The sequence below is a fragment of the Hetaerina americana genome, unplaced genomic scaffold (assembly GCF_022747635.1).
Source record: "Hetaerina americana unplaced genomic scaffold, ioHetAmer1.1.p SCAF_14, whole genome shotgun sequence".
Lineage (NCBI taxonomy): Eukaryota > Metazoa > Arthropoda > Insecta > Odonata > Calopterygidae > Hetaerina > Hetaerina americana.
In genome coordinates this window covers 13,266,722-13,280,434 of record NW_027286514.1, presented here as the reverse complement: position 1 = coordinate 13,280,434, position 13,713 = coordinate 13,266,722, and the positions used below count along the sequence as shown (strand labels likewise).

The 13,713-nt window shown below is 35.7% G+C and overlaps 1 protein-coding gene across 1 annotated transcript in view; it reads left to right on the top strand.

Annotated features, from left to right (window-relative positions):
- LOC139686405 (uncharacterized) overlaps window positions 1–13,314 on the top strand; it is a 64,288-nt gene extending 50,974 nt beyond the window's left edge. Inside the window, exons 11-14 of the mRNA XM_071583598.1 lie at window positions 270–562; window positions 3,097–3,218; window positions 5,155–5,474; window positions 6,390–13,314. Of these exons, the coding sequence (XP_071439699.1) occupies window positions 270–562; window positions 3,097–3,218; window positions 5,155–5,474; window positions 6,390–7,697 (2,043 nt within the window). The 3' untranslated portion in view covers window positions 7,698–13,314. The remainder of the gene's footprint in view (window positions 1–269; window positions 563–3,096; window positions 3,219–5,154; window positions 5,475–6,389) is intronic.
- Window positions 13,315–13,713: the final 399 nt, after the last annotated feature.

The following is a 13,713-nucleotide window of genomic DNA, read 5'->3' as shown; positions in this document are numbered from 1 at the left end:
CTGGACAGGGAAAGGAACTGGCCCCCCCTACCCTGATCTGTGAATTTCACATGTCATTGTGCTTAGTACTGAGTGAACTCTACCATCACCCACCAAACCGACCTTTGGGTTGATTACTGTGTTTAGGGTTTTAGTGAGACTTTCTCTGTTCCCACCAAAATATCTTTTAAGTACTATGGATGGATAAAAATTTTTTCTTGTACTTTAAACAGGAATGGTTTGATATTTTCTATTGTCTTATGTCTTGTGGTCAATCCTTATCCAAACAGATGAATGATATCATTGCCCTGAGGACAGAGGTGAAGCATCTGAGTTTGATAGCCCATCAGCTAGAGCCATTTGTGAAGGGTGTGCCAGTTCCTGTTGCCCCAGTGGCAGTCATGGAGCGTCATCCTGGTCAGGGGCCTTCCCACCCAGCTGGTGCATCCTCTGCGTCCATGGGCCAAGGTCAACCATCTGATGGGATTAGTGCTGCGACTGTTGGGCAGTTAGATCCTCACATTCAGTCTTTGTTAGAACACATTGGTCTGCTGCAATTGCAAGATGCTCATCAGATGGCAGCGTAAGTGATTACCATCAATTCTAGTAAATTGTTGTCATTTATGAGCAGAAAAATTTATCACATTTTCAGGCCATTGAAATATATTCTTATGGATGCAGAGTTTATTAAAGTTACTTTTCTGATTCATTAGTACAACATGCAGCTGATGAAAAACAAAATGATTAAATGTTATTCATAGGCTTTTGAGGAAATTTTTCGCAAAGTAGGTTGGTTCGGTGTGATCTCTAAGAAATGCGATCTCACTGTTACCAAAGTAATATTTATAATAAAATAAATTTTTTCATTTAAAAGCTGAAATGAATTTTATATAGTATGGTGCATTACTTTTCAAAGACAAGTATTTTCAAATTTGCCTTCCACTGATGGATTTCAACAAAAATTCTGAATAAATTTGTAATATTTGATTTAACAGTAGTATTCCATTTATTGTTTGTCATATTAACAACTGTGTTTATATATTTTCACTTTTGAGTGTATTTTTTGCAGCAGATTTACCAGGAAATAGATTTTGGTGTGCAGTTGTATCTGCAACCAAAAGCAAATGTACCAAATAGTGTTTTTACTATTAACTATGGTGTGCACGTTTATTGTATTTATTTCTTCTTTTTTACTTGTGTATCATAATTTACAATGGAAAAAAGATATAACATTTTTTATCATGAATATAAAATTGATATATGCAGACAATGTTTGTCAACATCTGAGTCAGTTTTTTTCTTTCTTTAAATATTATAATTCACTCATAACATAGCATTGTTTTATCAAGGTTGAATGTCTAAGAAGATACTTATCCTTGAAGAGAATCCCCTGGTCAGCTGAGAAGGTTCCTGATGTCTATGTGCCATGGCTAAAATGATCTTCGCTAAATGTGATCAGTTTTAAAATTCATAATGCTAATTTTTTGTATGGTAAGGGTGATTTAGAAATTTCTAAGTGATGGCGCCCTGACTCAAAAGAATTCTCTTTGTGTATTCACACAAATAAAGCCCTGTGAAGTGATGTACGGATATTCAAGATGAAGAGAATAGTAGTTGCATCAGCCAGTTACTGCAGAGTCGTCCGTTTGTTGCTAGGCTAGCAATAAATAAATAAATCTCTGCTTTACTTGATTCTGCAGCAGTTGATGTGCTTTTCAGTATTTTCCACTGTGACTTTGTTTTTCACCCCTCTTTTCAGGAAATTAAATCAGTAACCACAGTAATTTCAGAAGTAATCAATTCTACACCGAAATAATTTTTATAAAATGGAAGATACTCGTATGCCATTAGGGATTTCCTTTAGTGAGTAGTCTCAATGTCAGTACGGCTTCATAGTTCAACTATTTTGTTTGCCAATATTTTGCAACTTGTAACCTCTGCCATAAAATTTTGTATGCCACTCCCAGTTTTCTTCTATTACCTTTCCTCAATACCCTTAGTTTAATCTACTGAAAGCTTTTTTTTCACCCAAGCTGTCTTCTTTATATTTAATTGACATGTAATAAGCATGATCATCAAGGGATTTCAGGGTTCATTGTATCCTCTCTGTCACTTGCTCAAGTGCTGACTTCACCACTTGTTTAATTCCTCATAATCAAAGAGGTACGCTGGGAAAGTAATTTTCAAAACTGGTTATACTGTTAATATTGCAAAAAAGTTTCCTGACGAATTGACAGCACATGCATATTATTTCATTTTTAACGCTACTTCACTTTCAAGTTGGATTATTCATTGAGCATTTTATTTCAATGGATGAGGCAGAAAGCTAATCATTAACCTAATTTATTATTGTATTTAATATGGAAATAAGGTAGATGTCATGTCATTGAGGCATTGCGGGTCAAATGATGATAGTCATCATCATTTGACCTGCAAATATAGGAACATTGGACATGTGGTGCTAAAGATTAATAATAAAAGTTGAGTGGCACGCCAAATGAGAAATGTAGTAATCCAAAGAATTGTTTTGTGAGGAATCATTATATGGATACTGAAGAAATGGAGGGGAAAATATTACTTGGGTACATTTGGTGTTGGTGCTTTTTGGTTAATGCATATTTAAAAGAATCATGAAGAAGAGTTACACAAGATGAAGATGAAGGATGAATGCTGAGAAGAAGATATTGGAAGACATAGGTGTCGGAATTAAGAAATAGGCAGGAATATTTCAACATGCTGTTCTTAGGTTTTTTGATCTGTGATGTTTCATTGCAGTATGTATTTTTATTTATTGTAAGAACATGAAATTAAATGCTAATGGTTGGTAATGTATGATGATCATAGCATTAATCCTGAGGGTTGAAGTGACTCTTAATGCATTATTAGTTTCTCAACTGCTAGTTTTTTGTTGGATTACTTTTAATAAGAAATTCTGACATTGTAACTGTTGGTTTTTGTAGAAAATAAATGCTATTGATCAATTGTTTTATTTTTATCCATGTTCATGCTGCATACCACTAATTTAAATGATATTCCATATGTTTACTTGTTTGTACTTTAAATGAAGTAAAATATGTGTTTCATAGAAATTCAATCTGATGTCATGTTCTGTTTCAGTTACCGAGCCGAGGCAGCAGCGGCAGCAGCTGCAGTGAGTGGGCAGAAAATTGATTGCCGTGTGCACCAACCTCAGCAGCAAGTCTCATCACCAGTTGAAGAAAATGTGCTCTACATGAAAGGTTTGTTATTTTATGCTCATAGTGACTGTCTTCAGTTTCCTATCCACTTTCATTTACATAAGTGAGATTGATTTGCTAATTTATCCATTGAAATGTTTTTTCTAGCACCAATTTTAGACCTATGCAGTTACTTTATTATTTGTAAGCATGCCTTAAATGTATTCAATCTTCCATAACCAAATTGCTTTTGTACTTGCCACTATTGGGATCCAAGTCACTTGTGACAATGGTCGGTATGTGATAGTTTTCTTCTGCCCATGACACATGACCTTACAGGAGTGTGACTATATAATGAAGAGCATGCAATCTCCTACTCTTGAAATTTATGGTTGGCTATTATCTCTCTCTCCCCCCCCCCCCCTCTTTCTTCCTCTGGCTTCCTTACACGTTGTGTTACTCCAACACGAAGACAAGACCAGTCAACCAGGCCTAATCATGCCATGGTAGTCATCAGAAACCTGCTATCCTACTTTCATGTTGCAATTGGATATGACATCTTCCTCTCAGCTCTTGACTCATGTAAACTCATGGGCATGGTCGGGGGAGGAATCAGGAAGGGGGAATGCGACAGTACAGATAATCAGATATATGTTAGGTGAGGAATATTGTAGCCATATTTTCATAGGCACATTATATGTTATACATGCCTCAAGTATGTCCTCAGGTGGAATGTGTTTGATTTTTTCTTCATTATTTCTTTGATCAAATCATTTATTCCATTTTCAATACTGAAAAACTTAGGAATCTTAAACCTATGGCTATTTCATTTTCCACAGTTCTCATGCTATGTTACTGAGAAATATCAACAGTAAAGGTTTATGCGCATAACATTGTCAGTTGCAAAATTCAAGCCAATTTTATTCCCTGCCTTTTTATGTTAGTTTAGCATTAAGTGCTTTAAAATATTTATCATAAGTTGTTGCAATAATTCTGCAAAATGTGTAGGTATTTCAATAAAAAGAAACATCCCCACTAATATTTGCTGTCATCCTGCACTAGGGAGTCTAATTGGCAATACTCCTCTGAGACAAGCCACCAGTACCTGCTTTTGCTCCCTCAAAAGCAGGTAATAATCAACAGAGAAGAATTTAGCTCATGATAATTGGGTATTATGGCTTTCATTGACCATGGCATATTTTATACCTGAGTTGGGCTTCCAGATTTCCTGGCAGTTCCAGCCACTAATCATCTGGACCACTCTCTCACCTTCTGCATAACTAGCAAATTAAACATTATTATTAGCAATAGTTCACCAGTCAGTGGTAGATAATTGATGTTTCCAAGAAATGTACTTCAAACTACCATGGTCTATTGGGGACCAAGCACTTCAATGCCTTTAAGCCTTCCTTAACATTACAATAAATACCTTAATACCGTACATTCCAAAAACCTTTTTTGGTTTGGTATATTATCCACATCCCTGCATGCTGTCCAAAATGCCTTATCCTTTTCTCCCTCTCCCTCACTTACCAAGCATTTTCCTCTCTATCACAGTCTCCAACATCATATCACCTTTCTGTAACTCCTGAACCCCCTTTTCTTGCTTCCTTTGAATTTCTGAGAAAAATCTTGTCTTCATTGCTCTGCTAAGCATTTCTTCATTTGTTTTCATTTCTGTCCGTTAAAATTTCTGGACTCTTTTCCTAATCCCCATCTAACAATGATGCAATTGATGCTTATCCTTTTACTGTAACAAGCAAGTTTTGGAATTACTAAAAATTACACTCTGTGTATAAGTTTTCACTGATATATTCTGCAAATGTTTACTTAATGTCCTTCTTATCAACTCCCTTTTACTTAATAAAGGCTAACTCAACTTAATGCAATACCTTTTCCAATATCCTTAACGTAGGAATATTTATTTTAAATGTTTATTATTTTCAGTAAAACATGTTTTGGCTATTGGTTACCAAGTTTTATTCCATTTGCTCACCAGGCAAAGAGCTCACCTCAAGAAGTGATGGTGTTGTAAGATTGAGAAGTCGTGAGAAGGTGCCTCGTGAGACTGGACAGGGGACGGCAAGTGGTGCAGTGGTTGGTGGTGGGCAGAGTGGTGAATCCCATATTCCATCATCCAAGTCAATGGAAGCTGGAATGCCAGGAATCCCAATAGCAGTGGGTGGACTAGGTGGCTCTGGGAGCTCAAGTGGTGCTGGTGTTGTGGTTGTCTACCGTAAAGTTACAGATGGTCCACCGGCCCTGCCTCCAGATCGAGAAATGAAGAGAGGTGGTGTGATCAGCCAGCTTATTGAAAAGGTAAGTAATATTCACATATAGAGTTATGATGGGAACTATCAGCATAACATAATAGTCCATTTATATGTGCCTCATTTCTCACGGCAGAATATGATATTATATCAGCTGAAGCTGAGAAATCAATCATGAACATGGTATATGAAAGGTGGTTGAGGAGAATATTATCAGGCTTGGTAACTGACTGCTTCATCATGGCGGGGACGAAATAACTCTACCGAGTGGTACAGTTATCGCTTTTCACGATGTACTTAATTTATCATGGGACATAGGTAGATCAGGTGCCACATATTTGTAGTTAGAATGTCAAAGATGGTAGTACGAGATGTGCAGAACTGCTTTGGCTAGTGGATGGATGAATGGATGATGATCCAGCTTCCATTAACTAATACTAAACTGGCTGGACCCAGCATGCTCTGCATCTCACATCCATCATGATCACCTGGAAAAAGAGGCATGGTACGCAAGCATGTTTATATCATCCTGGCATGCATGGGCAAAGCCTTGTCTCGGACTTAAGCCCAGTGGAATTAAGGTGAATGTCAACTCCTTTGATAGCTCATTTATTTCCATATTTTGATGGAAACATCATGGTATGGGCTTATTGTTGTGCTTCTATTTCATATATTCAAGATTGAGTACTGTGGCACTATGGGTGATTTTTGCAAATAAATATTGTACATTGGAATAATCGGAGCAAGAGACCAAACATTAAATATGCTAGAATGTTTGTTGATCCCAGACTTCTGTATTTAATAGTCTAATGTAGCTGATTAAAGATAATATGTTTGTATGAAAATCTCTGTGAACTTAGATATTTCTGGTATCTCTTCTCATTCATTCCAAGTTTCATTAAATTTTGACATTCACCAAAATTAAAAACAGACTTTAGCAAAGTTATAAAATCTTGACTTTCAGGTGAGAACCAAAGAAGATAGACGGAAACCATCGTACTCAGAGGAGCCTCGGCCATCTCGCAAATCTCTTGGGGAAGGTGGTAGGGGTGGAAGAGATGATGAGCGTGGACCCATTGCTCCCCCATCAACCAAGTCAGTAGCCAAAGGCCCAAGGGGCTCCAAAGGTGAATCCTCAGGGGTTTCCCGTTATGGGTCAGTCCCAGGAGTGGGGAGAGATGGCACGAAGTCATCATCTTTGTATCACAGTGTTGCACCAGGTGGAAGTGGTGGCTCAAAGCTACCCCCACCACCACCCCCTCCTAGATCTGAGCACACAACGTCTGATCATGGTAAATCAGGATCTGGAGCTCCTCCACCTCCACCAGCACGGCGCTCCCACCCATCTTCCACCTCCCAGTACCAAGATGATGGTCCATCCTCTTCGGGCTGCGTGGACGTAGAGAGGATAGAGACCCAACTCAAGGAAAAACTGCAGGACATGGGCCGCTCAATGGGCAGGATGATAAGGCCTCTCCGAGACTCTGGTCCCTCTCAAGAGGGTGCCATCGTGGTCATCGATGATGATTATCAGAGGATACTGCTCTCAGAGGGCAAGGCCAGGAGGGCTACATCTGCAGACTGGACCCAGTCGACCGAGGTCCAAGTCATGGTGCACCGGGATGCGGATGGGAGCGGTGCAACCAGTGGGGCCAGCAGGGGTCAGTCACCACCCACTATGACCAGTGAGAGGGCCATGGCAGCAAGGCTTCGGGGCAAAGCCCCAACACCTGAGCCAGCGGCTCTCGCAGCACTGGCCGATGCTGTGGCTGCAGCACTCAAGCGTAAGCAGAACTCATGTGAGTCCCTGCTTGCCTCCAAGGGCGAGAAGACCCGGGAGGGTCGGAGGTCATCTGTGGACCTTGGGAGGAAGTCACCTGGCGGAAGCAAGGGTGGTGGTGGTGGGGGAGGGGATGGTGGGGGAAGCAGTGGGGGGAGCTCTGCTCGGAGCCGAGGGGGCCGCTCCCCACGGATCCAAAAGCAGAGGTCATGGGAGACATTCCCGCCCAAGCGGAGTGGGGGAAGCGGGAAGAGCAGTGGTGCAGAGGATGGAAGCAGCGGTGGTGCACAGGGATCTCATAGATTTTGCCAGGACCCAAATGAGTTCCAGGGTGGATTTGAACTGAAACCAGCTGGACCAGCCACTCTGAAGAAGGCAGACTCGTTTGAAGGCCATGAGGAAGCCGTTAGGACTCTAGTGGCTGCAGTTCAGGAGAATCGATCTCACCACCACCACCATCAATCTCGTAAGATGAAGCCCAGCACCAACTAAACTACTGTACGCTCAAATTCAGATAAGAGATTTTGGGTTAATATATATATACAAATATATATATGTATGTTCTTTTTTTACCTTTCTATGCATTTTAAAATCACAATGGCCATAACTATACCCAAATGCATTTCATTGGAATGGATTTTTGTGCCAAACATTAATTTAATTTTTTATGCCGATTTAATTGCGTTTGTATGCACTGTCTTTGTCGAGTAAGAATAATTTTATCAGAAATAGGTTTAGTAAGGTATTTTAGTATGCTAGAAAATGACGTATAGTCAGTTATATGTTTCCTTATTGTCTTGACTGAATAATTGTTGACTAACAAATGAGTAACTTGTGGCAGAATTATATTTAGTGTTGGGATATTTGCTTAAAAAAGCGAATACTAATGTTTTTACATCTTTACCATTCTCTCTTTGTTTAGCCTTTTAAGGCTGACTTGTTTCATATGCTGCTCCATCATAGTATCCATTCTATCTTCTTGGTCTGATTAATTTTATGAACATTTATTGTAGGTACTTATTTATTTTAATAATTTTAAAGTCATGATAGTGTTGATTATCTCAGCCAATTTTTTGATGGATAATTTTACATTAAATATGGAGTAGTAAAAATAATTAAATATACCAGAATTTGGTTTTAATGATTCAGTTTTAAACTTAATTCATACAATTTAAAATAATATTTGATTGCCTTTTAGTTATGTCAGATGTTCCTAAAGTTGTCCTTATATTATTCACTATCAACAGAAATCAAACCCAGGAAAAATTCTTATAAATGATATTAATTTTTGCAGAGAACATTGACAACATTCCAGATATGAGCTAACTTTTAAAGTAGCTTTTCTAGGGAATAATGAGTTCTCGTTCTCTCCATTTTATTGCAGTTAATTCATGTTTTATTTATTTATTTGTTGATTTTGAGTAGAATGTGGAGCTACCATTTATCTTTTGTTGCATGTATAGTTATGAATATTCTTGTTTAAACTGATTTCAGTTTGCACTTTTGTTTATAGGTATATTAATATTTAGTTGATGCAACCAAATGTACCATGACTCCCATCATGGCATTTTTATTTGGGATGGTTCATCGAAACTTCTATGCTGATTTTCAATTGTCATAAATGTGATTGACTTTAAAGAAATGTTCATAAAATAAGTAAATAAATAAATTGAGATTCATATATTATGTGGAAACCTTTCAAAGAAAATATATACATACATATATAGTCTGTGGCTGTAGTTGATACATACATATTTTAGTGTTGCCTAATTAGCAAATATATGATATGCAAACAAGTTTGTCTCCCAGTTTGCCTTTCACCAAATTTAATCATCAACTCATATAGATAATATACTATTCCATCTTTCATTATTTCAAACAGGGTCACTGAAGGTTGCTATGGTCATATTTGTAATAACTACTTTCATAGATGTTTTCTTTGAAATGGGTCTTCTCCTTGGGGCAGGTCAAGCATAGGTAATGTTTAAAAAGGCTGCAGGAACCCATGACAAGAAACTCCTATAAGAGTTACAAAGTATAGATTATTTATAGTAGTTCCATTTGTAATTGATATTATATGTCTTTAAAATTTTACATAATGGACATAGTATATTAATGAAAGTTATTCAATTATATAAGTCTGGAAAAGGATGAAATGCAAGTGAAACATGTCCAGTGCAATCTTTAAAGATATTCATATTAATGCCATCTAAGAAATGTATTATTAAAGTGAGCATCAATTATCTACAATTGACTGTAGTCTTTGATCTGAAGGACATGCATTTCAAATAACAATAAAAACCTGTGTTGAAAAGATGAGAACTTTTTAGAATGGAGTATTTTCATCAAATGACCTTTGCAATAAAAATTAAACTAGTTGATATTCAGTAGTATAGTATGGTTGGCTGATTGTGATAGTTATTTTTAGCCACGAGTCTATTACCTAACACATCAGAGTTATTATAGGTCTTACTAGACAAGTTAAATGACATTCTATTCAGTTTATGCCATTTCTTTTTGATTTTTCATAATTTTCCAAGTTAATTTTTATTGGAGTTATTAGAGCTCATTTAATGACCACATTAAATGGTTGATGTAATTATTTTCAGTGTGATAGCAATGAATTTATTAAATATAAAGGCAAATTTATTGTTAAAAAACAGGAAAACTTCTATTCTTAACCTTGTTTTTCTTCCCTTTAAATGCATACAATGTCAGTATAGGTTACATTTAGCTGAATCAAATTGACACAACCAGCTCCAATTCTTCTATCTATTGATTTATGGCAATACTCTTCAACCATTATTATTGAAACTTACTACCTCCTCTTATGTAATGCATCAGATGTTTCACAAAAATGAAACTGTATTCATTGCCTAAAAAGAATAAATGCCCTGTGACTCTCTTGTTTGGGAATTATAACATTTGATCATAAAACATATCTTTAAAATTTTCAAGAATTTAGCATGCATGATCTGAGCTTGTTTTTCACTTATGTTACATCATTACAAGAAAGGCATTTATGAAATAATACAATTGTTCATTGTAGAAGTAGTCATAGACAATCCAAACTTGTGTTTTGGCATGCCTTCATAATATAGAATTTTCATTTGCTAAAAATTAAATATAATTTAGCATATGAGACTGAAGTACTTCTTTTGTGGAGAGTAGTTATATATTTCAGCACTGAATAAATGTTAATGTACAATTTAGGGCATGATCTAAAAGTCTTACAAGTAAGATAATAATGTAATGTTGATTTCACATTTTGACGGTGAAATTCTGAGCTTATTATATCTACGTATTATAGAATCAAACTTCATTTTGCCATCAAGCTCGTGTATCTATTAGTATTAGTGACTTTCTTCTGTCTATTTTTATTTCTTAGCTATGAAAACAAGAATATCCATTAAATGCCTAGTAACTCCACAGTTATAAATTTAATTTAAAATGTTATAGTTTACGTTTGTTGTTATTACACATTCTGGATTTGAGTTTATTTATTATTATGATGATTTTTGTTCTCACTGTTGTATGATGGATTAAAAACAACTTGAAGTATTACTTTTAGTGCTTTTTTGTCAAGCTTGTAGTAATTTTTTCAATCTTTTTGCTGTGGGATTGGGATCTTGGGAATATATACATTCCCAAGGACATGTGATAAATTTGTAAAACTACACATACCTTCATAACAATCTTTAGTAGAAGTTTTGGTGCAGAAAATGACCTAACACTTCTTCCTGACTCATAAAAATGTGGTTTTTTCCAGACTTTGAATACACTGCCATGTTAGAGAAAAGAAATATGCACATTGATAACTATTTAGTCATAAGTGTACATAGTTTTGAAAATACTTACTTAGGAAACTGGTATTGGAGAGATTGTTGTTCATCTGTGCTATATTTTGTTTTTCTTGTTGAATGGGGGTTATGGTACTCAAACGTTTCTTCAGAATATCATATTATCATACTGTCTGTAAAACATAAATAAGTACCTATAATATTTTGTGGGAATGAACTTGAACCCATTAAGACAGGATTAGTATCACAGTGGCTGTTAAAACTCAAAAGGAGTTAACTAAAAACATTGTATAAAAATCAGCACAGGCCCTCTTTTATTTATCTGTAACATGTAGCTGAAGCAATGCCCTTGGTGTAGGTAGATTCTTTCCAATGATACTGTTTGAGTACCATTAGGTTTTAGCAGTTTAAATAAAAGGCTTGATTGTAGACAGTACTCACTTTTTCCCATTAAAATTTTTCATATGGTTAATTCTCGAATTGAGAATTGAAAAATAGTCACAATTGTATTTTAGATGAATTAAAGTGAATAAAGTGGTGTGTAATGTTATTAGCTCAGATTGCTAGGAATGAAATGGAAAGAATTTGGTATAATGTATTTAAAGATCTATTTAGTTGGGTTTACTTCTGTTCTATGTAGGCACCAAGATGTGGTTGTGAGTGTAAATATATTTAGCTTTATATTAGGTTTATTTTTCTTTGAATACTTTAAATTCAATGATCTTCTATCCTGGATGGGTTGATCTATGCTCAATAAGTTTTTGCTTCCTTAAGCTATTCAAATTTCAAATGAAAATCCGGCCACTGAAATCACTTATAAAATAAGACAAATTGGAACTAGTTTTCATATTATTGATAGTTCTTGTGGTATTATTATATATTGTACGTGAAAGGTTCATCATGATCAGATGATGGTGATGATGAGGGATTTGATTACATTTCATATGTTCAGTTTTTTAATGACTGTTTCATATTTCTTGGCAGAGGTGCATGGTGAAATTTTTAACGTTGACCTTCTTCAATGAATAGCTATAATCAAAATGATATCTGGGTGTAATTATTAGATTTGTTTACGAGTGTAATCATATGAGAGAATGTGTCACAAATACACATTTTGGCCCCCTTAATTCCCAAATTAGCACATTTTACAATTATTTGTACAAAATATATTGTTAAAAGGTTTTGGCCTTAATGGTCTCTGACATGATATATTTTGTGTCTTTTTGAAAATAGTGCAGGAAGGGGAATCACTCGTAGTTAAGTGAATTTACCCTTCTCAGGTTTTCATCACTATTCCGTGATGGATTGCATGTAATTGCTCAAATTGACCCTTTCACTACTTATAAAATGTGTACTTGCTGTAGAAAGGTATTTGCAGCAAGACTTTACCTCAGCCTCCCCCATATACTGAATAATTATTACGTATCATTGTGGAGTATGTGTCAATATTACTGTCATTTTCATTCTTCCAGTTTAGTCTCTTTGTCTGTAGAAGTCAATCATCAATATAGTGTGATAATTGTGATAATAAATTCGTAGATTGTGTGAATTATCTGTGCATAAAACGCTTATTGAGTTGTTTATTTCAGTACATGCCTCATGGCTGTACTAGCCAAGTTTCATATGATCCCAATTCTTTTTACAATTTTATATGAATCAAAATTAGAATGGGGTCCATTCTTGGGTGCTTCCTGACTGTCTCCCTATGTTTTATTGAATTTTATAAATTTGATCTTTCTATCGCATGTGCTGACTATGTGCAAGCTTCAATATGTACTTTCACATGCCTTGTGTTGATATAAATGTACAAGATGAGATTATTTTGTTTGTTTGCATACACAGAAGTTGCTAATAAGGTGTGGTGTCACTGTTGACTAGTATGACCTGGTAAATTTACTCTAACAGGTATTCTCGCGGTAAGCGTGATAGAATTTAATGTACAGTGGCTGATGTGTAAATTGTGGAGATTTGAATGTAAACATTCATTGAGTTCCGTGAAGTGAGTGAGAAAGAAGTGTGGAAGGAAAATTAAGTACACAATGGATATGTATTAAAATTAAATTAGATGTGCAGCAAAGTTAAATTGTTTAAATATGGATAACCCAGATGTACTTTGTGTATGTGCATCGAAAAATCAAACTCCAAATGTCACTTTGTTTAAAAATGTAGTGAAGCTATTTATTGCTTCAAATGAAGAGTAGTATTTAATATATCATGAAAATGTACTAATGGTTGTGTTTAGCCCAATGTTGTTGCCTTGTTTTAAAGAAATTTTGATTAAATATGAAAATTCAATCGCTAATACTGATTTCCTGTGTACCAAGTTATTTCACCCATTCTTAAATTACTAGGGCCCTTAAATAATTATTTGCATTGAGAAGTGTTCTGATGAGTCATTGACAGGAATGTGTGTGTGTGCACTAGATTTAAATTCCACTTTACTCCATTCATCTGTTTTGTTTCCATTTCTACACAGTCACCAACAATTGTTTTTATGCTCATTAGAGGAAGCAGTGCCACATAAAACCACCCTAACTGTTGGCCACAAAATGCAAGTAAAATTATATAATCTGAATACAAGTGGCATTTTCTGGTGATATTCTTTAACACATGAAATCTTCACCGGGATTTGCCTTGACTGGGATCCCAGTCAAGTCAAATGATTTTATGCTGGAATTATTGCATTGTAATGCACATTTATCAGATGA